Source organism: Rhincodon typus, chromosome 5, assembly GCF_021869965.1.
Source record: "Rhincodon typus isolate 14 chromosome 5, sRhiTyp1.1, whole genome shotgun sequence".
NCBI classification, from domain to species: Eukaryota; Metazoa; Chordata; class Chondrichthyes; order Orectolobiformes; family Rhincodontidae; genus Rhincodon; species Rhincodon typus.
The window spans coordinates 81,894,814-81,918,984 of record NC_063336.1 but is presented as its reverse complement, the minus strand read 5'-3'; the positions used below and the strand labels follow the sequence as shown (position 1 = coordinate 81,918,984).

Below are 24,171 nucleotides of genomic sequence, written 5' to 3'. Positions count from 1 at the left end.
TCTGTGCCTGTCGTTTTCTTTTCACATTGAATTGTCGGCCAAGTTCTTCATTACTCTGAAAGCTAAGACAGATTAAATTGCATTGTACTATGATGACATAACCCTCCGGTTCCATTTCTGATGCACAGGGAAATAGATTAAAAGGGCCTTAATTTCAACAAAAAAAGCATCAGCTCAAATCATGGCATTTCCCCAAACCACAAAATGCCACAAAGTCATGAAGACCTTTAGCCATTGAGGTTTGAGAAATGATTATTACACAGATATGAATGACGCTGTGGGGAGACATGCCACCACAATCCCCAGTTTCTGTTAAGTGAAATATGTTAGTGTAAAGGTATATCAGGACATGACGAGTAACAGACACCAGCTGGTTAATAACCACACAACAAACAGCTGGAAACTATCAGTCATGTCACAAGCTGCCTCCAGCTCACAAAGCCACATTGCTCACCCAATCTAATTCAGCCATATTGAAATTTAATATTCTGAAGGTTGCTAGGAAACTGGTTACCTGGCAACAGTGACATAAAGTAAAATGACGGAACTTGAGGAAGTGTTATCAGAAATCTTTTCCCAGGACCTCCGATGCAAATCACACCCTGTTGCATACACAAGTATTTTGGTTACCTTATCAGTGAAAACCCCACTGCTGTTCACATTAGAATGTTCTATCAGTGCTGACATGCTACAGATGCACACCTCGTCCATCACTGGCGTGTTTTCATAATAACCCTTGCACTCAGACGTCATGCTTTCAACAACAGGAGGTATTTCCCCGGGAACAAATAATGGGGTATCTGGTTCCACCAAAGGCTGCACATGGTCACATTCTGACTGTGTTTCAGATTGACTTTCAACTACCGTATCCCAGTAACAGGTCTCTTGTGTGAGTGTATTCTCCTTTCCTTCCTCTATTGTTGCTTCTTCCAGATCTGCCTGTTGTGCCTCAAAAAACTTGGGCATAATCTCTGCTGGGGTGGATATGAAGTTAGATTTCCCATCAAGACTTTCTTTGCCAACACAATTTTTCACATTGTATTCCATGGTATTTTCATTTCCCTCAAAATCAGTATCTTCTCTTGCATTATGCTCAGAAACCAACTCTAAGGCCATAATTAGTTCTGCCTCTTCAGTTGGGGAGACTCCATAGTCTTCACTCTTTGTGATAGAGGGCACACTTTTAGGCGCGCGTGACAACATTTGCTCTTCGCCAGAGGTGACACTGGGCCCAATTCTTTTGGCTTCATGGTCCCTTGTTAAATGTACTCCATCCACAGAGGATAAACTCCTGTAACGAATTTTATCACTGTTAGCCCATGGGTACCTTTGTGCTTTACTTGCAGAGGGACTGGACAGCCCAGAGTCCTCCTCTGAAGTGAGTGAGCCGCTGGTGCCCTTGTCGCGGCTCCAGGTGGACAAAGTAGCAGCCTCTGTACTTTCACAAGGTGAAGCCTCTGCTCGGCTGGGGTAGTCTGTGAAGGGTGGAACAAATGTCCTCCAGGACCGCCGGTTTTCCCTTTTCTCCACCACAGCTTTCACCTTGGGAGCACCAGCGGTTCGGATGGCATCACTGTTAAGCTTCAGGGCATCAAAGATCATTTTCTCGTCCAGTCGGGTGCTCTCTCTGGCCCTCAGCTCAAGAGCACCGGGGGCTGATAATGCACCATTGCTAGAGAAGGGGGCAGATTCTAGTGTCCTCTGGCTGTATGGGAGGTAACGCTCTGTCAAGTGTCTTGAAGCCAGGCTGCCCTTTGAGCCTGAGTCTATCTGTTCATTCAGTCTCACTGTGTCATAGATGGATCTTTGGGGAACATAACAATCTTCAATATTAATGTCCTCTTCCTCAGTTATCCCCACACAGGCTGGATTTTGACGTAAGCAGTCAGGCCTACTCAGTGGTTTCCCCATTTTGTAGGATTTTTTTGCTATGGCATTATGCAGTTGCTCCAATTTTTAAAAAAAAACCCTTTCACAATTTTAAAGGCAGCCAAATGAAATCAAACCTACAATAAACATGTGTCCCAGCTAAAGCTAAGTGAACACTGGTTTGTTGAAACCTGCAGTTAATAAAAATATTTTTAAAACTCATGCATTGAGACTGCATTTAAAGGAGGACTTTTAAAAACAAAAACAAAATTCCAGTGCAATGGTGACTGTTTAACTTTACCTGATTATAATCTGGTGCGGGGTGGGAGTGGAATTGATTCTGTATAAAGTGCGCAGGCTGTTAGTTTGGCAGTGTTAAAAAAAACACAACAGTAAGTTCAGAAGGTCTTTCAGTCAGAAATTCCGTGCCTTCTTTTTCCCTCAAGCCCCTCTGCCCTTTAACCCCTCCCCCTACTTCAATTCTTTTTAGCAGCAAGAAAGGTATGTACAGACAGCACTGTAATTTCAGCTGATCCCCATCACCGGGGACTTTGCAAAAGGAAGGAATCCTTCAGCTGAACACAACAGCTCTGGCGTTGTCTCAGTGATTACCCTCAATCCACTTGCAGGCAAAACAATTCACAGTAACAAGCAAAGAAACCTCCTCATCGGACAAAACGAATCACAGCAGTGCATTCATCTAGTCTGCGTTCAAAACCCAAACCTCTGACGATCGCAGAACACAAGTCACTTTGGGTTTTTTTTAAACATATAAAAAGGAAACCACACTTTCTGTTGAAGACAAAGGCACATCAACTTGTATTTTTTTCCTCCCCCCTTTTTTGTCACAAAGCTAGTTTTTCCTCCTGTATTGATTTGACGATTGGCTTCTCTCCCTCACTCACTCATGTTAAACCTCTTGCAGCCTGTCTTTAATTCTGCAGTACAATCCGCGGGCTCGTGAGAGCAAATCTTTCAGTGCAAAATGTTTCAGAAACAAACGCTGCTGCTGATTTTTTTTAATATATATCCCCTCGTCCTCGAAGCAAGTTCTTCAAGCACAGAGCGGGACGAGTTCCTTCCAGTCGCCCAGCCTTGCGAGCAGTGTGTCCAATCGAGGGTTCATGGTTCCGGGAGGAGAAGTTGGGTCTCAGTCACAGGCAGCGAGGCGCGGACTGTGAGATCCCCGCGGACACAGGCTCTGGGGTGGGAGGAAGACATGGGAGCAGGGCGGCGTGGTCACCGCTGAGGAAGCAGGCATGGAGCGCCCACAGCAAAGCTGTGCAGCCTTCCCTCCCCGGAGCTGAGAAACCTTCAAAAGATCCACAGTGGAGTGACGCCCCTTTCTCATTCTTCAGCCAACATCTGTTACAGTCCCGGTTGGTGCACTCTACAAACGTGACCGGCCGCTTCATTCGACCCCCGGCGACCTCTTCTGTCACACCCCCGCCCCCGCTTCTTTTGTGTTCGCGCCCACCTCATTTCTCAGCCACATGTTCCGTTTCCAAGAGAGCCCTTAGTTATTTCGGCCTCGGGTTCCCCGGCTGATGCCACATTCAGCAGCAAAGCATTGCCAACCTCAGTACATCACCCTGCTCGGGGGACATGGCAAGGGGAAACTGGACCTGGTGTGGGCCTCCCTTTTTGGTCTCACCTTGTGGATATCACTTCAATCCCCATTTTCATCAACCTGGATCAAGGGGGAAGAAGGGGAGATGTAGAAACCAGGGCTGATCTGATCCCAGCGCGTGACCAAAACCCCCAAGCTATGTCAGAAACCTACGGTGCCAAAGAGTCCATTCAGGCCATCGTGCCTGTGATAGAACTATCCCAATAGTCTCACTCTCCACACTTCTCCTTCAGAGGCTTACAATTCTTCCCCTCAAATAATTATTCAATTCCTATTTTAAATTGCTACTAAACTTGAACAGGATTTTTTCCCCCAATCACAAAACATTGATTCTACTTTCCACAGATGGTGCCAGGCCTGCTGAGATTCTCCAGCAATTTCTATTTTGTTTCAGTGGGTTTGCTTGTTGTCCAGTGTCCTGACCTTCCATCCAGTCACATAATGTTCACTGTGTTGCTGCTCCTGGCACCTATAATCTCATTAAACATAGAAAGCAATGTCTACAGATGGTAGCTGCTCCAGGTGCCCTTGCTGTCACAAAAATATAACCAGTGGTGCAAGGTCACTGCAAAGATGTCACTGCATGACATCCCACAGTGAGGCACATCAGAGTAGACAGAAAATCCAATCTTGAGAAATTGCTGGTTATGTCTCAGCTGGACAACTGGGGCCAATTCTGGGCAGTCCACATCACAAAGGACGTAAATGTCTTGGAAAGGGTGCAGAGGAGATTTGCTAGAATGAGACTGTGTGCAGAGATAGAAGAAACTGGGATTTTTCTTGGAGCCATGATCACTAGGAGGAGATTTAGAGTCATACAGATGTACAGCATGGAAACAGACTCTTCAGTCCAACTTGACCATGCCAACCTGATAACCTGAATTAATCTAATCCCATTTTCCACCATTAGGCCCCATCCCTCTAACCTTTCCTATTTATATACCCACCTAGATGCTTTTTAAATGTTGTAATTGTACCAGCATCCACCATTTCCTCTGGCAGTTCATTCCATAGGTGCACCACCCTCTGCGTGAAAAAGTTACCTATTTAGGTCCCTTTTAAATCTTTCCCCTTTCTCCTTAAACCTATGCCCTCTGGTTTTGGACTCCCTTACCTTGACTAGTCACCCTAACCACGCCCCTCATGATTTTATAAACTTCTAGAAGGTTACCTCTCAGTCTCCAGTGCTCCAGGGAAAGTGGCCCAGCCTATTCAGCCTGTCTGCATAGCTCAAACCCTCCAACCCTGGCAACATTTAACAAAAGAATTCAAAATCGAAGGGTTTGTAGGGAGAAATTGGTTCCAATGCCTGGGGAGTCAGTAACTAAAGGTCACAGATTTAGGATCATTGACAAAAGAAGCAGAGGGAATGTGAGGAGAATGGTTTATGCAGTGAGTGATGATAATCTGAAATGCACTATCTGAAGGGATGGTGGAAAAGGGCCCAATAGTAAAATTCAAAGGGAAACTGGATAGATATTTACAAAGAAAAATGTGAGAGGGGTGGCAAAAGCAGGGAGGAGATTAACTGGATGGTTCTTTGAATATTCTGGCACAAGCATTGGGTGCTGATTGATATTTCTCACCCTCTCTGCAAAGGACATTGGAGTCAACTTTTACCATTATTGTGGTTAGTAAAGCTGCCAGTTCTATACATCACCCATTTGGGTACAGATATTCAGGCAGGGTTGTAGAACAGCACGCCAATTCCTAACCTCCAGTTTTAGTCCACACCCCATTACCTCCAAAACTACACCCCCTGCTCAAACAAAGTTTAATGATAGTTTCCTATGAACTCTACTGGTTATAATTCTCCAGCTGCCTTCTGGTACCTTTACTTGGTGGTCATGATGTTTTTTGATTTGCATCTCTAAATGTTGAATTTGAACAGGCTACTCCTCTGAGAAATTAGACCTGATCCTTCTATTTGCAATGTAGTGATTATTGGTATCTGACTAAGGACAACGACAATGTGTGTGACATCTGGCTAAGGTCTGGGTCAGCAACAAGTGATACCATCATAGTAATGGTAAATTGGTGCAAAACTCCAAATGCTTCACTGATATAAGCTGTTCTCAGTTATAATGGCTGTGATATGATCATGATTGTAATACTTTATCTGGTTAACTAATGTCCTTTAAGGAAAAAAATCTGCCATCCTTACCCAGTATGACCTACATATTACCCCAGACCCAATGTGGTTGACTCTTAACTGTGTAGCCTCAAAGCTACACAATTCAAGAGCAGTTGGGGATGGCCAACAAGACATTTCTCCAATGAAGGAATAAAGAGAAAAAAATAGTCTGCACAGAAAGGAGCCTACTAATTCTACCTTCAACTTAAAACTTGCACCATGTAGTAGCTTTTCAATGAAATGGGCCAGCAAGCCACTTGTACCTGCTGAACAAAATTACCAGTGTGCGCAGTCTTGAGATAACCAGTGATGGGCAAAAAGTGCATGTGTCCACATTCCACAAATCAATTAAAAAAGATTGCATGCACTTCAAGATATGGAACAGTAGTGGTCAATCTTTCTTCTCCTAAGTTCAGGTATCATTAAGGCCACATTATTGCTTTTCCATTATTACCCTGATTGAGGGTAATCAACCACTCAGCAGTGACTAGTGAATATCACCAAGTGACATATCCACCAAGGGAGGAAAAAAGAGAACCATTTTCAAACACACTGGACAATCTTATCGTCCACGGTTCAAAGAAACCGATTCATGCACTGATGTGGAATAAACACTGAACTGAACGAGAAGGATGGATGTGTGAAATCTAAACTCTGAGGTCTAGCTTGACTCATTAATCCATCTAATTAAGATAAAGTTTCCCGATGCAGGACTCTTACTGGCCATTTAAAAGGCAGAATTGACTATTTTATGGTCCGAGGAACCTGATGCTTTTCTCCAAGCTAGAAATGGTGCATCAGTAACACATCATTGCTTTTAATTGTAAATCTTTTAATTTTCTGTAGCCTTGTAAGATATTAATTCCTCAAGTAACTGCATTTACTTTAATGTCAGTGAGCCAGTAGTCACACATCATAATCTGATCATCTCTCCATACTTCAGCAACATTAAAAACTCTTTCTGAAACAAGGCTAAAAACATTGCTGTACTGTAGTTACAGTCCCAATAATAATTGACTCAAATATTCTGAAGGCAGACAAAACCAATTAAGGACTTTGAAACCAATGTCTGAGAGAACAGAGGCCAAAGTAATGCAATAAACCAACACAATGTCAAATCCCTAGTAAGATTAAGTCATTATTAAAAATACCCCAGGCCCCAGACGTCACGAAGTTTGTTAAAAAAAACCTTTTATTTAAAACTAATTGTCCAATCACAGCTGCTTTGGAGTGGTTTTGAATGGGGTGAAGATGACAAACTGTCTCCTGGCAAAACTACGTACTCCTGAGCTCCATTTCAAAACACATTAAAAGCAACATATTGGGAAAACAAACCTTTCCAATAATGACTGAAAACACCAGGCAGTCAAAAAAAAAGTACACCAAAGCAAGTTCAGATAAGGAAAGTAAATCTGAGAGGAAGATAGTTCTGAACAAATTTTAGCTAAGGGTTTATCCTCCATCGCCTTTAATAAGGTGCTGAATTACATCAATCTCCTGTTGAGCATCTCTTTGAAATAGCTAAATCTCAGGGCGATGTCAATGCACATGGGATTTAACAAACATCAAAGCTGAGTTTCAAATTTGTGGAAAAGAAGGCATTTCACAAACATTCAGTCTGAAACCAGGCAGGAACTCATCCATGCTGTGCAGGTGCAAGAACTTGAATGGGCAATGGTGTCTTTCTGGAGTCCCAGAGTGGTTTACAGACAATTAAGTACTCTTGAAGTGTAGTCACTTTTGCTATGTAAGAAATGCTGAAGCCCACAAACAACAAACTGATACATTTGTTTTGAGTGATGCTAGTTGGGATTTAATTATTGCCAGAACCCTCAGGAGAAAGATACCTGAATCAATACCATAAGGAACTTTTACACCCATGAGAGGGCAAATGGGGCCTTACTTTAAAATTTCGTCTGAAGGACGACACCATCAGCAGTGTAGCACTCCTCAGTACCATTTTACTGGGAGTGTCAGCCTGGAGTGGTGCTTCATTCCACAAACTGACAAAAGAGACCAGAGACTGTTCACTGCACCAATGAATACTGTCTTCTTCCTCTGCAAAGATTGTATCTAAAAATAAGTTAATCGTGGCCCAGGTGAAATAGCAGTAGGTACAGAAACTATCACCATTAGAGCATTAGTCAAGAAATGTGCTAATTTCTACCTACTCATACATGATTTGCAACATTTAAAACAAAACTTTTTCAATTTATTTGGTGCAATTATCCTGCAACTTAAATAACAGGAAATATATGCATGAGAACACTACAGTCTTAACATCTCAAAATGGTTAATCTTCACAATCAGCACTAACTGCTAAAATAAACCCAACAATTGGGTCTATTTCCACTTGCAATCAGTATAAGCAGTCCTTCATTTAATTGCACTGTACCAGTGACCAGGAAATGTGAATCATTTAGCAGAATACATTTTGTGTACATGTATGATATATTTTAGCCCTTCACAAGTTGCATCTGTTTTCTATACATGCAATGGGAACAGATGCTAGATCCCACTAGTCATGGCAAAGTTTGACCTTGGCTACTGATTTTCATATGCATTTTATAATAGAGTCCCCATGTCAGGCTCGCAGTAAGCTCGCTTCCCATTCACTTCACCAACCACTACACCCAACCCCCAACAAAATGCATTTGTTGATTTGAATATAACGGAGGAATTTATTTCTCTAAAATTGCCACTTCTTTTCATTACTAATAAGAATCAAGTATCAAAACTAATACATAGGAAGAGCAGCAGACCATGCAGTCTGCTTCCCCATCTAAGATGATCATAGTTGATTTTCTACCTCAGCTTCACGCTATCTCCACATACGTTGATTCCTTTTATGTCCAGACATAATGGCCTGGATCATTAACTACCAAACTATTTCCATGCAAACTTCTAAATTGCAGAGGATTGTTAGATGCAATCCCGCAACACTACCTTTGGATTTAGATATTTTTCTAACCCTGCTTGCTCCACCCTACTCTGAAATGTACCTGCTTTCACTCTCTCATTTTTGAGACACATTTTAAATTTCAATCAACAATCCCATGGACACCCATGTCAACCTGGATTTAAGTCAGCCTAATCATAACCTCACTTGATCTGCACATCTGGATAACTTACAGTAGGGGTTACTGGATCACAGTCCTTAATTGGAGTGATTGTCATGATGAGTCACCACGTCAGCAACTAGCAGCGTGGTAGAAGGCCAATTTGATGGACCCTTGCCCTTTCTTGTCCCTAATTTTGTGTTCCTGTAACAATCAGGAAACTTAGCTGATTTCCCCCTTTCCCAACTTCGAGGCACTAACTCCAATTGTAGGGCACTTAACACCAACACGACTGAGCTTCAGCAGCTCAGCACGATTTCCACGATATCCTTTGGGAATATTCTTCCTGTTACAACAGCTATTCCTTCTCGAGCTCCATTCCAAGCTGTGTGTTATATGCACTCACTAAAACATTGTGAAAAATTTTTACAGTATGACAAATAGATCATGTTGCACTCAGTTTATACCATCAAAAGTCCTGAATTAAGTTGCAGCTTTACAACAGGTTGCTGCATAAGTGCAACATGTCATTTTAAAAAGGAACTTAGGACACTATTATCTACTCCAGAATTCTGCCAATGCATAAAGGTTTTTCCAAATGCTGGGAGACCAATTTTGAAACATACTGTGCAGTCTTACGTTGTATACGACAAATCACTTTTAGTTAGTGGATTTTACCAATGTTCCATCACAATCTGTACTGAAAACACAGCTCCAAAATGTGTATTTGTTCTCACAGGGTGGGAGCACCCCACTGCTCGTTTCAGAAGGTGTACTGTCAGTATTTCTCCTCAACAAGACTCATCTATTGATAGATGGTGGAAACAGTCATATTCACATTGCTGAAAAGAAATTTCCCCATTCACTCATAGGTATATAGAAACAGAAGGCAGCCATTCAGCCCCTTGAGACTGTTATGCCATTCAACTGGTTCATGGTTGATTTGCACTTCAATCTCCTTTACTTGCCCTTGACTCATTCATATTCCTTGAAAAACTTATCCAATGAAAACCTTTCAGTCAGTGTTTTGTAAAGTCAAACTGGCACAGAATCTACAGGTGAAGATGAGAGTACTACATTTCCCCTGCCCTTACTATGAAAATTGCTCATTGATTTCACTCTAAAATAGACTGGCTGTAATTGTAAGATAACAGTGAGATCCTTTCAATATATCTCCAAAAGTTGTCAAAGCAGCTTTGACAGTATCCTTAAGCGTGTACATTTGAAGCTATAAAGGACAGACAGGGAGAAATGTGAAAGCTTCCCAAATTCCCTAGTGCTGCCAATGACTCAATGAGTAACATTCATAGTCAGAAGGTTCTAGGTTCAATTGTTACTCCAGAGACTTGAGTACTTAATTCTGATTTACACTCTCAATGCAGTACTGAGGGAATGCTCTCACTGTTGCACTGATGGGGTGCTGTCTTTTGGATAAGACCTTACATTGAGGCACCATCCTGTAGATGCAATAGTCAAAGATTGTGCAGGGGATTTTTTTTTCAAATACTCTGTGATACATTAACTAAATTTTAAACAAATCTTTATTTCAGTGTTGTACATGGACACTGGCTGGGCAAAAACTGTCTATTGTATTTCCAAAAACCGGGACTACACTTAAAAACAATATTTAATTGATTGTAAAGTGTGTTGACATCCTTGAGTTATAACTGAAGCTATACAGTAGAGAAATGAAGATTCTTCCTCAGTTAGTATTAAAGTGTGCTTCAAATTTGAAGCTGAACATAAAATGAAATCATTATCGGCAAGGCTGTTGTTTGAGATCAGTCAGTCTAAGTACTCTACACGAATCGAAAAGCTGTACACCGCACCAGAACAAACTACTATGATCTCATCTACCATCTGCATTAGTGCACAGACACTGAACTATGCTAAAGGTAAACCTTAAGGAAGGAAACAATTCTCTATGAAGTGTTCAAAGAATTTGGTTAAACTTCTTCAAATGTCTAATCCAATTGAGAAGCATACCATTAGGGAAATACTGAACTAATTAACAACTGCTTTCACATCTGCACCAATTGTATCTGTTTACTAATGAGCTCAGATGCTCTTTACATGAATTAATCAGAATTTAAAAATAAAAAATCCATATTCAACTTCCTATTGAAGGCAACAGGATATGGAAATTATTACAACATTAGCCTCTGGTCTTAGAGGAAGCAACAACTTTTGGCTATCTCCCTTCATTCCTTTTAAAGTCTCCATCCTGTTACTCTATTTCTTAGCTCCATTCTAACAAATATCCTGTTTTAAGGGCAAGTCACTTTCCACCATGCAACCCCTCAAATCTCCCTCAACACTGCTACTCTGTAGGTTTTCTTCTAACTATTTATTCAAACATTTGAATTTTAAGAAATTGAGAACACAGAAAACAGCTGGACCAAAAGGGCAACAAAAGGATTTAAAATCAGGAGGAATCAAAGACAAACAGAGCTCCAGAGAAAATGAAAAAGTATCATAGAAACATCATCACCTGGTACCAAGTAAGATAATGAAAAAGCCACTCAGGGACCTGATAAAGCACACATATATAAAATTTGCTACAAGGTGTTATATATAAATGGAAGCCTTTATTTCATGCAGACAGCGAGAGTTTTATATCAATTACTCTAAGTCACAGTCAATTAACATCAAAGAATAAAATATAAAATAAAGAGGAAAAGAAGAGCTGAGACCAACTTTCTTTGTACATAGCCAGTTATGATGATCTGGAATGCATTGCCTGAAAGGGAAAATTCAATAACAACTTTCGAAAGGGAATTAGATAGCTATTTAAACAGGTGAAAAAATTGCAGTTCTTTGACAAGAGGAGAACACATGAGCCTAATTGGATAACTTTTCGAACTGCCAGCATTGGCACGACAGGCCAAATGGCTTCCTTTTATCATTGAATGGGAAGAAACAACAAAAACAAAAGAACCCAGGTATACTTAAAGGGAGGAGGAATGGGTCTGCAAACTTCCTTTATCAAAATAATCCAAGCATTTCATATGGGGAAAATAAGGCAGTCATTAGTTTAAGCATTTCTACAAACAGCAATTTGACTGGTGATACTGAATCCCTCAACGTGTGTAATTCATCATAATGGAATGTTCCAGTTAGCTCACCCATTAAATCATTGCTCCCCCAAGTGAATCTGTAGGAAACAGTGAAGGTTGGGGGTTGGGGAGAGGGGGCCACACTACACACTACTGTCAGACACTGAAAACCTTCATGGTCAGTGAAATATCCTCATCCTCCAAACGTGTTGTCTTTCTGGCTTCTCAGACAAGAACGAAGTCATGAAATGGATGACATGACACCAACATCAGTGGCAACACTGCTCTAAATTAAAGAGCATCATGATGCAATCAACATCAATCCAATACTCTGAATGCAGACCAGTATCTTGAACAAGTAACGCTGCTATCCTTTGATAATCTGTCGATGAGGGGAACTTTGGGAGAAAGGGTTCACTGACTAAAAATACTGTCTGACCCATGATGTCAGAATCCAGAGCATCCAAGCCCTGGATAGGAACTTCTTTCTTAGTAAGGTTTGATTTTCAGCCAGGGATCAAATCAGGTTACTGAAAGCAAACTGTCAGCAACATTGTGCAGCAAGCTCTCTTTAGGTAGCTATTGTCTACTTGATATTCCTCGGGAGTCACAACTTCCTGTACAATGTATCTGTACATTGGCATGGGCTAAATTTAATATGGGAAAGAGTTACGTCATGCCGAGGGTCAACAGAAACATTTTTCTGACACACACATTTCCTGTTTCCCTGAAATGATGGACTCTTGCTGTGCTGCAGCTCCACAGGCATGAGAGCCCTTCAATACCTCAGCAAAGCAGTTACCTTTGACATGTACAGCTAGTGAAGTTTGGCAGCTATTGCACTGTGTTGGAATCACAGCCTGACCTAAAATCAATTTCCACATATGAAGACTTTCCAAAATTGGCCAATGATTACTGAACAAGAGTTAAAAATCTAGTTTCTCAAGATGGCTCTCATTCTCCCATTCTTAACATGCACTCAATTTGAGTCTTAGTGGCCTATTCGCACATACAAAGAAGGGAAAGTCTGGGAAAGGACATATCTAGTGAATTTCACTGATTCATAGACGATGCAGCAGGAAATATTTACGTATCATTCTCTGACACCAAGCACACAGCTTTCCAGGAGAGATAAACCTCCCCACTTGCATTACGGCTAGAAATCAATACTTATCGATCCCTTCTCACTTAGACATATGAGGGAGAAAACTGCATGAGAATCTGAAAATCTTTCCTGTGATTAAACTTCTATGTTATAAACTTCTATGTTATAAAACTAAGCACTGACAGGGACAGGAGTTGATCATTCAACCCCTCAAGCCCATTCCCCATTTAATTAGACTGTGGTTGATCTGTGTCTCAACTCCATTTACTCTCCTTGTTTCCAGATTACTTAATACTCAGCTGACAAGAATCTAAGAATTTCAGATTTTAAATTATTAATTGACCTCGCATCTACTGCTTTGTGAGAGAGAAGGTTCTATGCTCCCATCACACTTTTGCATGAAGATACATTTCCTAAGCTAGTTTAGCTTTGATTTTAAGGTTATATCCCCAAAGATTTTCCAAGAGCAGAAGATGTTTTCCCTCCAACTCTATCAAGTCCTTTCAAATTAGGTCTTCCAAAAGTCATCACATTCAGAAACATCGAAGAACAGGACATAACCAAACTCATCACTCCTAGGAATTTTGTGTTACAATAATACTGTGTATACAATTTGTGATGCATGACTGTTTTATTTTCTCTTCAACATGCGTGTGCACTGTGTCTCTTGATTATTAAAAAATTCCCCACCAAAATTGTATCTGGAAATGATTGTGATGGCTGATTAAATACCAAAGCACATTCGCATTTTAAACTCAAAAAAGGACAGTAAGCACTGAAAGTAATGATAAAAAATTACCATTTATTATGCAGAGGCTGGCTGGCTTTCATTTGAGAAATGAACTGCTCAGGAAAACAAAATTGCTTCCTCTTCCATTCCAATCTGTTCTCCCTCTTCACTTCAAGAAAACATTGCCAGCCTCAAGCTTCAATCCTAAAACCATTGTTTCTGATTGTGCAGTAGACAATTTGCATTTGTATAGAGCCTTTAATGGTAAAACGTTACTAGGTACAAGACAGAAATGTCAAAGTAAATTTAACAGCACGTTGCATAGTGATATACCAGGCTAGATGACAAGTTTGGCCAAAAAGATAGATCTTAAAAAGCATCTTAAAGAAGGAAAAGGGACAGAGAGGAAAATAAGTTTATGGAGGAAATTCCAGAGCTTATAGCCAAGGCACCTGAAGGCATTGATGCCATTGGAGTAACAAGTAAAATTTTGGGAATCACTCGTGGGCGCAACTGGAGGAGCACAGAGATCTTGAAGATTTGTAGGAGTGAAGAAAATAGGATGAGGCCTGGCCATGAGAATTTTAAAAACAGGATGCTGATCTATTTTAACTCCTGGTGAAACAATGGGTAGCTGGATAATGGCAAAAGTAACTTCATGTGAAAAGGGACACAAGCAAAGCTTTAGATGAGCTCAAAGTTATGGAATGTAAAATACGGAAGGTCAACTTGAGTGTGATGAGTAGTCAAGTCTTGAGGTAACAAAGGCATGGATAGGGGTTTCAGCAGATGAGCTTAAGTGGGGGCAGTGTTGGACAGTGTTACTGTTGTGGAAATAGGTGCTCTTAGTGATGACACAAATATGTGGTTGGAAGTTCGTCTTGTAAAGTTAAATATAACACAGAGGTTGTGAACAGTCTGGTTCAGCCTCTGACTGGGAGATGGATAGAGTCAGTGATAAGGGAATGGACTTTGTGCCAGAGACAGAAGACAATAGCTAAGAAGATAATTAGTAGATGGATGAAATTTTTGTTGTGAATGCTGCACTGTGGAATATTGGAAAGTTACACATGCATTGGAGGGGCCCACAGCAACAGTGGCGAGAAAGAAATCAAGCCCAGTCATCCACTAATGCAAAATCCTCACACCGGCTGTTGTATGAACATTATAGTGCTATTGCTAACTTCTGAAATCTTACAACCTGCCTGACTGGAAACCACTTAAATTAACAACATACTTTCACCTTGCACCTGTGATGTGGTAAAACATCTGAAGGAACTTCACAAGAGCATTAACAAAACAAAGTCAAGTAGGCAAATCTAACAGCCAATTTACACACAGGAAGCTCATCTGTTTTGATTGTTTGAGAAATGAACAAAGGGAACATTTGAAATCTTCCATGAATATGTCCAACTGAATAACTGGACGGGACCTCCAACAATACTCATTTAGTACTTCCCTGCTTACATGCTGATCATAAGGATCTATTGTATCTCAATGGATCGTGTGCTCACCTTTGACTCAGAAGGTTGCAGATTCTGCTCCATTCCCACTCCAAAGTCTTGTGCACAAAACTCCAGACTGACACCCTGTGTAAAAGTTGCTATCCTTTGGATGCCAATGTTATCCCATCTACCCTTTTCAGCGGGCCCCTGTCACCCAAAGATCCCACAGAAATCTGAGGTGGGGAGGATTCCATGGTATCTTGATTAATATTTATCCCTCATCCAACTCACTAAAACCACATTATTGATGAGACACAAAGTGAAATTTGTCTTCCCCCAAAAATTAAAAGTCATCAAGAGTGCAAATCTGATCTCAGGAAACAGTGAGCTTTAAACTTCAAACTTGCAAAGTAATCTAGGGATTCTATTTGGTCAATCGATTGATGTTACTATTGTGAATTTGCCATTTATTTTGAAAGCTTTGCAGGTTTTTCATATCCTCCGAGAGACTCTGGAGATACAGAGAAAGAGGGATTTTAATCCTATGTCATTCCTTTTGATAGGAGCAATCTTTCCTGCACCTTCTCTCCTGAACAAAGCAACAATTCTAGGGACATTTGGTGCAGAGTGTGTGAAGTAAAAAGGAGGCTGGGCATCCAACTAAAAACAAAACAGGGTCCTTGCACTTGAAAACTAGTTGCTACTTCCCTGACCTCGGTTTCTGCCACTATCTGTGCTGGTAATGTGCCAATGCTCAAGACAGTCAGCTGTCATGTCTTGTATAGAATTTCCAGTACATTGGTCCACACCAGTATTCATGTAGCCCAGGAGCCTGTATGCACTCAAATTCTCCCTTTCCATCTTGCTCTCATTCTCCATTGCCTCAGAGAAGGTGGTGGTGGGCTGCCTACTTGAACACCTGCAGTCCATGTGGTGTAGATGGTGCTGACAAGAGTTTCAGGATTTTGATACAGCAACAGTGAAGGAACGGTGATATAACCCAAGTCCAGGATGGTGTGTGGCTTGAATGATGGCTTACAATTGGTGGTTTTCATGCATCTGCTTCCCTAATTGTATTGGCGATAGGTTTGGAATGTGCTATCTGAGAACTACTAGTTACCACATTGCATCTTGTATACACTGCCGCCACTGAGCATTGGTGGTGAAGAGGGTTAAAGGTGGTAAATGGGGTGTCAATCAAACAGGCTGCTTTGTCCTGGATGATAGCAAGCTTTGAGAGTTTTTGAGTTGCATTCATTCAGACAAGTGGAGAATATTCCATCATAACTTGACTTATGATTTGTAGGCATTGGGAAAGAAGAGGTGAATTATTCACTGTAGGATTCCTACCCTCCTATCTGTCCGTGTACCCACAGTATTTATATAGCCAGTCTTGTTCAGTTTCTGGTCGATGGTAACTCTTAGAATGTAGATAGTGGGGGATTCAGTGATGATAATAGCACTGAAAGCAAAGGAACAACAATTAGGTTCTCTCTTGTTGGGGATGGTCACTTTGTGGCAAGAGAGTGTCATTTATCATTTTTCAGCCTAAGCCTCGATGTTGTCCAGATCATGCGGATTGTTTCAATATCTGAGGTGTCACAAATGATGAACATAGGAAGCATATTATGAAGCTGGAGAGCATTTAAAAGAGATTAATCAGTATGTTGCTGGGAATGGGCGGCTTGAGTTACAGGGAGAAGTTGGATAGATGAGTTTGGATAGGCTGGGACGTTTTTCCACTGGAGCATAGGAGGTTGAGGGGTGACCTTATAGCGGTTTATAAAATCATTAAGGGTATAGATAAGGTGAATGTCTGGAGTCTTTTCCATGCGCTGGGGAACATATTTTTAAGGTGGCAGGAGAAGGATTTAAAAAAGGCACAAGGGGCAATTTTTTAAACAGAAGAGAGTGGTTCATGTATGGAATGAACTTCCAGAGGAAGTGGTGGATGCCGGTACAGTTACCATGTTTAAAAGACATTTGGATAACTACATGAATAAGAAATTTTTGGACGGATATGGGCCAAGCGCAGGCAGGTGGGAGTTAGTTTGGGATTATGGTCGGCATGGACTGGTTGGACAGAAGGGTCTGTTTCCATGCTGTATGACTCTAGGACTCTATAAGGGTGATTGATGAAGCAATAGAAGGTGTATGGGCCTCGGACTCTACCATGAGATACTCCTGCAGTGATGTCCTAAGACAGAGATGATTGACCTGCAACCACCATAGCTATCTACTTTTGTGCAAGGTATGACACCAGTGAAGAGATTTCCGATGATTCCTATTCACTCCAGTTTTGCTAGCACTCCTTAGTACTATACACAGTCACACACTGCCTTGAAGCACAGAAAGAATACAAGTTCAGCAGGTAATAGGGAAGGCAAATGCAATGTTGGTTTTCATTGCAAAAGGAAACGGAATATAAAAATAGGAACAAAAGACGCTGACCTACTTTGCTCGACCGGTGGATTCTGTGATACCAGCTGACCTTCCATGGTCAAACACGAGAAAACATGGGAATGAGTAGTTATTGACTCTTTTGTTTGAAGTGGAAGGGAAAGAGGCTAGGCAATAATTTCCACATTTCTCTTTGTTGAAGGCCAGATAATTTTTTGTTCTGTTACAGAATAATCTCTCAGTCAACGTGTGTAGTGCACAACCTGTTGTAAAGTGTTTGAACAGGTTTCTAGGACAAGGTTTTGTTGACTTAAGCCTGATGTCATGGTAAAGTAAAAGAAAATCAAGATAAAGTGAAGATGAATCATAAGGCATTAAATGTTATTTCATTAATTAATGGGCAGAAAGTCGTGGTGAAAAAGTGACAGAAGTAGAAGTATGTGACTGGAGTTCTTTAATATTACTAGATGCAGTCACATATGCAGAAAACTAATAAATATACGTGCCCAATAGTCAGCAGGAAATTGAGAAACAAATATGTAAGGAGATCTGAGATTTCTGTAAGAAAAATAGGGTTGTTACCGTGGGGGATTTTAACTTTCCAAACGTAGACTAGGACTGTCATAGAGTTCAGGGCTTGGATGGGGAGAAATTTGTTAAGTGTTTACAAGAAAACATCCTTATTCAGTACGTGGATGTACCTACTAGAGAAGGAGCAATACTTGACCTTTTGTTGGGAAATATGGCAGGGCAAGTGACTGAGGTGTCAGTGTGGGAGCACTGCGGGGCGATTGGTCATAATTCTACTAGTTTTAAAATAGTTATGGAAAAGAACAGTACTGATCAAAAAGTTAATGTTCTAAATTGGAGTAAGGCCAATTTTGATGGTATTAGACAGGAACTTTCAAAAGTTGATCGGGAGAGGTTATTCGCAGATAAAGGGATGGTTGGAAAGTGGGAGGCCTTCAAAAATGAGATAACAAGAGTTCAGAGACAGTATGTTCCTGTTTGTGTGAAGGGCAAAACTGGTAGGGGTAGGGAATAGTAATTGATTAGAGAAATTGAGGCTCTGGTCAAGAAACAGATAGAGGCATTTATCAGGTATAGACAGTTGGGATCGAGTGAATCCCTAGAATAGTATAAGGGCAATAGGAGTATACTTAAGAGGGAAATCAGGAGGGCAAAAAGGGGACATGAGATAGCTTTGGCGAATAGACTTAAGGAGAATCCAAAGAGATTCTATAAATATATTAAGGGTAAAAGAGTAACTAGGGAGAGAATAGGGCCGCTTAACAATCAATGTGGCCATTTATGTGTGGAATCAGAGGAAATGGTTGAGTTACTAAATATTTTGCAACAGTATTTACTGTGGAGAAAGTCATGGAAGCTAAGGAACATGGGGAAATAAATAGTGATGTTTTGAAAACAGTTCATATTACAGAAGAGGAGGTGCTGGAGGTCTTATGAACATAAAGGTAGGTAAGTCCCTGGGAAATGATTAGGTGTTTCCCAGAACTTTGTGGGAAACTAGGGAAGAGATTGCTCGGCCCCTTGCTGAGATATTTGTATCATCGATTGCCATGGGTGAGGTGCCAGAAAACTGGAGGTTGGCTAATGTGGTACCAAAATTTAAGAAAGGCTGTAAGGAAAAGCCAGGGAACTACAGACTGGTGAGCCTTACATCAGCAGTGGGTAAGTTGTTTAGAGGGATTCTGAGGGACAGGATTTACATGCATTTGGAAAGGCAAAGACTGATTAGGGATAGTCAGCATGGCTTTGTGCATGGGAAATCGTGTCTCACTAACTTGGATTAAGCTTTTTGAAGGGGTGAAAAAGAAGATTGATGAAGGCAGAGCAGTAGACGTTGTCTATATGGATTTCACCAAAGCGTTCAACAAGGTTCCACATGATAGGCCATTTAGTAAGGTTAGATCACATGGGATCCAGGGGAGCTAGCCTATGCATACAAAATTGGCTTGAAGGTAGGAGACAGAAGGTGGTGGTGGAGGGTTGGTTTTTGGGTTGGAGGCCTGTGGCCAGTGGTGTGCCACAAGGATCAGTGCTGGGTCTATTGCTTTTTGCCACTTGTATAAATGATTTGGAAATGAATATAGGAGGTATAGTCAGTAAGTTTGCAGATGACACCAAAATAGGTGGTGTCGCGGACAGTGAAGATCATTTTCAGATGACCTTGATCAGATGGGCCAATGGCTGAGGTGTGGCAGATGGAGTTTAATTTCAATAAATGTGAGGTGTTGCATTTTGATGAGGCAAACTATGGCAGGGCTTACATAATTAGTGGTAGGGCCCTGGGGAGTGCTGTCAAACAAAGGGACCTTGGAGTACAGGTTCACAATTTCTTGAAAGTGGAGTTGCAGGTAGACAGGGTGGTGAAGAGGGCATTTGGCACACTTGCCTTCATTGGTCAGAACATCGGTGTATAGGAGTTAGAATGTCATGTTGCAGCTGTACAGGACATTGGCAAGGCCACCTTTGGAATATCGCATACAATTCTGCTCGTCCTTCTATTGGAAGGATGTTGCTAAACTTGAGAAGATTTAGAAAAGATTCACAAGGATGTTGCTGGGACTGGTGGGTTTGAACTATAGGGAGAGGCTGAATAGGCTGGGGCTTTTATCCCTGGGGTGTCGAAGACTGGGGGGTGACTTTATAGAAGTTTATAAAATCATGAGGGGCATGCATAAGGTAAATAGCCAAGGTCTTTTTCCTAAGGTGGGGGAGTCCAAAACTAGAGGACATAGGTTTAAGGTGAGATGGGAAAGATTTAAATAGGACCGGAGGGGTAATTTTTTCACGTAGAGGGTGATGCATGTATGGAACGAACTGCAAGGGAATGTGGTGAATGTGGGTATAATTATAATATTTAAAAAGCACCTGGATGGATATATGAATAGGAAGGGCTAGAGGGATTTGGGCCAGACGCTGGCGGGTGGAACTAGGTCAGATGTGATGTCTGTTTCCATACTGTCTGACTCTTGAGTATATGATGCACAAACAAATTGAAATTGAAGCAAAGGAGTTTGCAGAATATCACTTTGATGATTTAGTGGACAAGAACATCATGACGTGTAAACTAAGCTACGCAGACTAGAAGTCCAATACTCCTCACATGTCATCCACGAGATTATAACAAACAAATGCCAGTTGGAGCTCTTCAGCCCTTCAATCCTGCTTCACCATTTAACAAGATCATGGTTAATCTTGTACCTCAACTCTGTCTTTCTTCAGTAATCCTACATCTCTTTATTGCTATACTACTCAAAACTTTTCATGGGATGTGGGCATCACCAGCTAGGCCAGCATTTATTGGCCACCCCCAAATTAAGAATTAACCACATTGCTACCAGTCTGGAGTCACACATAGGCCAAATCTGGTAAAGATTGTAGATTTCCTTTCCTAAAGGATATTAGTAAATCAGATGGGTTTTTACAGCAATCAACATGGTTACATGGTCACCACAAGGCTAGCTTTTTATTCCAGACTATTTGTTGAAGTCAAATTTTACCATCTGCCACGGTGGATTCAAACTAATGTCATGGGACATTAGCCAGGAGTTCAGGATTACTGATCTAGCAACACTATCATTACACCGCCATCTTAATGACTGAGCATTAACAGGACTCTAGGGTACAGAATCTCTAAAACACCAAACTCCTTGAATTAAAAAGTTTCTCCTCACTTCAGTTTCAAATGTCTGATCCTTAATTCTAAAACTCAAAGTTCTAGATTTCCCAGCCAGCAGAAACATTTTATCAGCATCTATCCAGTCAAACACCTTAAATATTTTATGTGATTCAGTTAGATCGCCTCTCATTCTTTCAAACTCCAGGAGTTATAGGCCTAGTTTATTTAGTATCGCTATTGAGGTCAATCTACAATCCCAGGAACCAATCTCATAAACTCTTGTTACTTTCCCTTTAAGTCAACTGTGTCCTTCTTTGGATAGAAAGATTAAAATTGCACACATTACTCCACGTGGGGTCTCATTAATGTTCTGTATAATTGCAGTAAGCCCTCTTTCATCTACTCCAGTTCCTATCTAACAGAAATGTACATAATATATATACTTTCCTAATTGCTTGTTTACCTGAAGGTTACTTGCTGTGATTCTTACACAAAGACATCCAGCTCCCTCTGAATGTAAACATTTTCTAGTTTCTCACTATTCGAAAAATATGCTTTTAAAAAAGTCATACCAAGAGGATAATTTCACACTTTTGCATGTAATATTGCATCTATCAAATTTGTGCTCACTCACCCGACCTGTTTAGATTCCTGTGAAATCTCTGTGAATTCTTCCTCAGTTACTTTTCCACCTAACTTTGCATCATCAGCAAACCTGAATACATTACATTCAATTCCCTCAACCAAATTTTAAAGAGTGGAGGTCTAAATGCTGACCACTACAGTATCCCACTAATAACTGCCACCAATCTGAAAATGTTCTGTTTGTTCTTATTGCCTGTTTTGTGTCAATTGAACAAACTTCATTCCTGCTAATATATTAGTCCCTCAATCAGCGACTGTGCACATGCCTGAATACAAGGATAGCTTCCTTCATGGGGGAATAGTCCCACAGGAACTTTAAGCTCACACATGAACAAAAAACTTAGAGAGCTGAGATAGCCAAAGGGCATCAAGGGATGTAGATTTCCAACTCTCACCTCCCTACAACCTGACCTGAATATGAAAGGAAAGCAGAGAAAATTGGAGAAAGGAAGCAGGATGAGGCAGTGAGGGAATATTGTTGGGAGAGATCAGCTGAGCAAAACCTAAATGACTGAACACAAGTTCCTCAAGGAGCTGACCAATGTCACTTACTGTAACACAGGAGATAGAATTCTTGATTTTGAAAAACAATACAAATGAGGAAGTTTCATTTTTGACTGAATTTGGATCAGACATTACTCTGACTCTATCTCACAAATATGCAGACGATTCAGCTGATTGTTTATCCATTAAAATGGTGGTACTCCTCACCTCTGATTCAACAGGAACAAGAGATTCTCATTTCAAAAACCACAACAGCCACTCAGTAATAGTGTAGAGTTCCCAATGGCCATAACAGCCTTCTGAGTCAACTTGGAGACATTGCATCAACAACAAGAAATTGAATTTGTAAAGCAGTGGTACACAATTAAAGATCCCAGGACACTATTATACAAAATAATACCACCATAAACCAATGTATAGACTGAGAGAGTGCAGTACCTTGAATGATTCCAGTTGTTGGTTGATGACATCCGTTTCTGTTCCAACACTGCCCTGACTCTCTTCATGCTCCTCAGCGACTGTCATCAACTTACTAAATGTCTTGCATTTACTGTTGAATTCCTCAACCCGAGCAAGGTTGGTTTCCACTTGCTCTTTTCTGATCATGGCCCTGTCCAGGAGTTTATTGCACTGTTTGCTTAAAGCATCTAAATCCCGCTTTAACCCCAATAAATCTGGAGAACTTGCTGACTCCAGCATCTGCTTGCCCTCTTTCTTTGCACTTTCAATGCTTGCTGTTAGCTCTTGCAGTTTGACGATGAAATCCTGGGTGCCAGCCTTCTGAGCTTGCAGACTGATCAGATCCCTTCCCACAGGAGCCATGCTGTCCAATTCATCATCAAGGTCAGCAAATAAGGAAAACATCTCCCGGATATTGTTCTGAAACTGCCCAATGCCTTGGAGCTTGGTCTCCAAGAAAGAGCACCTCTCTCGCACTTGCTGACTCACTGATGCATAATCATCCTGTAAGGAATTGGTCTGCTGCAGGATCAAAGAAGTCCCGGCACTGTCTGAGGTACCAGCAGCCAATCTCTGAGCAAGGCACTTGATATTCTCCACTTGCGGTGCCAAAGCCTGAAGAGTCTTCTGCTGGGCATTCATATTGGTCAGGCATTTATTACTGTATGCCTGGGGTCCAAGGGCATTATGGAGCTCAAGTTGCTGCTTGGCTCCATCTAGTTGCTTCTTGGCATCTTTGACAGAATTGTGAAACTCCTTCATACATTTTGCCATCTCATCCAGGGAACTGATTTTCAGCTGGAGCTGTTCATTGATCAAATCAATCTTTTGGTTGACTGAAGCCTTCTCGCTTTGGATATCTTGCTGATCAGCCTCGCTAGCTTCGATCAAGCTGTTGGCAGCATTATTTAGCGACTCTATTGCCCTCCGATGTTTGTCCACATCATTCTGTAAACCTTTAATGTTCACCAATGAAGATTCAATTTCTGCAGCGTCGCTACAGACTTGTACCTGAGAAGCCTTTTCCTCGCACTCTTGTATCCACGGTAGTAGGTGCTCGACACATTCTCTGTACTTTTCGGCTTTCTGGGAACAGTCCCTCAGTTTCTCTTGTCTGGCTTCTACCTGCTTGGCTAGTACTTCCCAGTCAGCCCGGAGGGCTCCCAGACGACCCTGTAAGGCTGTTTTCTCAGCACCAGGCTGCATATTCTGCAGGAGAGCCTCACCTTCCACCAGGATCATCTCGTAGGACCCAGCTTTCTGGGCCAAAGATTTCTGGAACTCTGCCTGCTCATCAATCAGCAAATGCAGGCGCTCCAGCTTGGCAGGTATGGGAGGCCTTTGGCCTTGCTCTCTGCACTTTCCATCTATCCATGCTTTAAAATCATCGAACATCTGCTGAAATTGCTCGGAATTAGCAAGTGCTGACTGTAGCTGGTGGACTTGGTTTCCTTTACCAAAACAAAAAGACAAAACATTATTTTAGGAC

General features: G+C 41.3%; 2 protein-coding genes across 6 annotated transcripts in view; both read right to left on the bottom strand.

Annotated features, from left to right (window-relative positions):
• Positions 1–24,171, bottom strand: part of dst (dystonin) — a 536,191-nt gene that overhangs the window by 126,029 nt on the left and 385,991 nt on the right. For all 5 annotated transcript variants that reach the window (XM_048596444.1, XM_048596445.1, XM_048596443.1 and 2 more), the window contains one exon: positions 22,662–24,133. In XM_048596444.1, coding sequence (XP_048452401.1) covers positions 22,662–24,133 — 1,472 coding nt within the window. The remainder of the gene's footprint in view (positions 1–22,661; positions 24,134–24,171) is intronic.
• LOC125483062 lies at positions 35–2,350 on the bottom strand. The gene is made up of 2 exons (XM_048596449.1): positions 631–2,350; positions 35–62 (listed from the first exon to the last, which is right to left on the bottom strand). Exons 1-2 carry the CDS (start codon positions 1,909–1,911, stop codon positions 51–53), a joined length of 1,293 nt encoding a protein of 430 aa, XP_048452406.1. The 5' UTR covers positions 1,912–2,350; the 3' UTR covers positions 35–50.

Excerpts from the sequence above, each read along its gene's own strand:
- LOC125483062 (XM_048596449.1), bottom strand. The coding sequence starts at position 1,911 with ATGGGGAAACCACTGAGTAGGCCTGACTGCTTACGTCAAAATCCAGCC.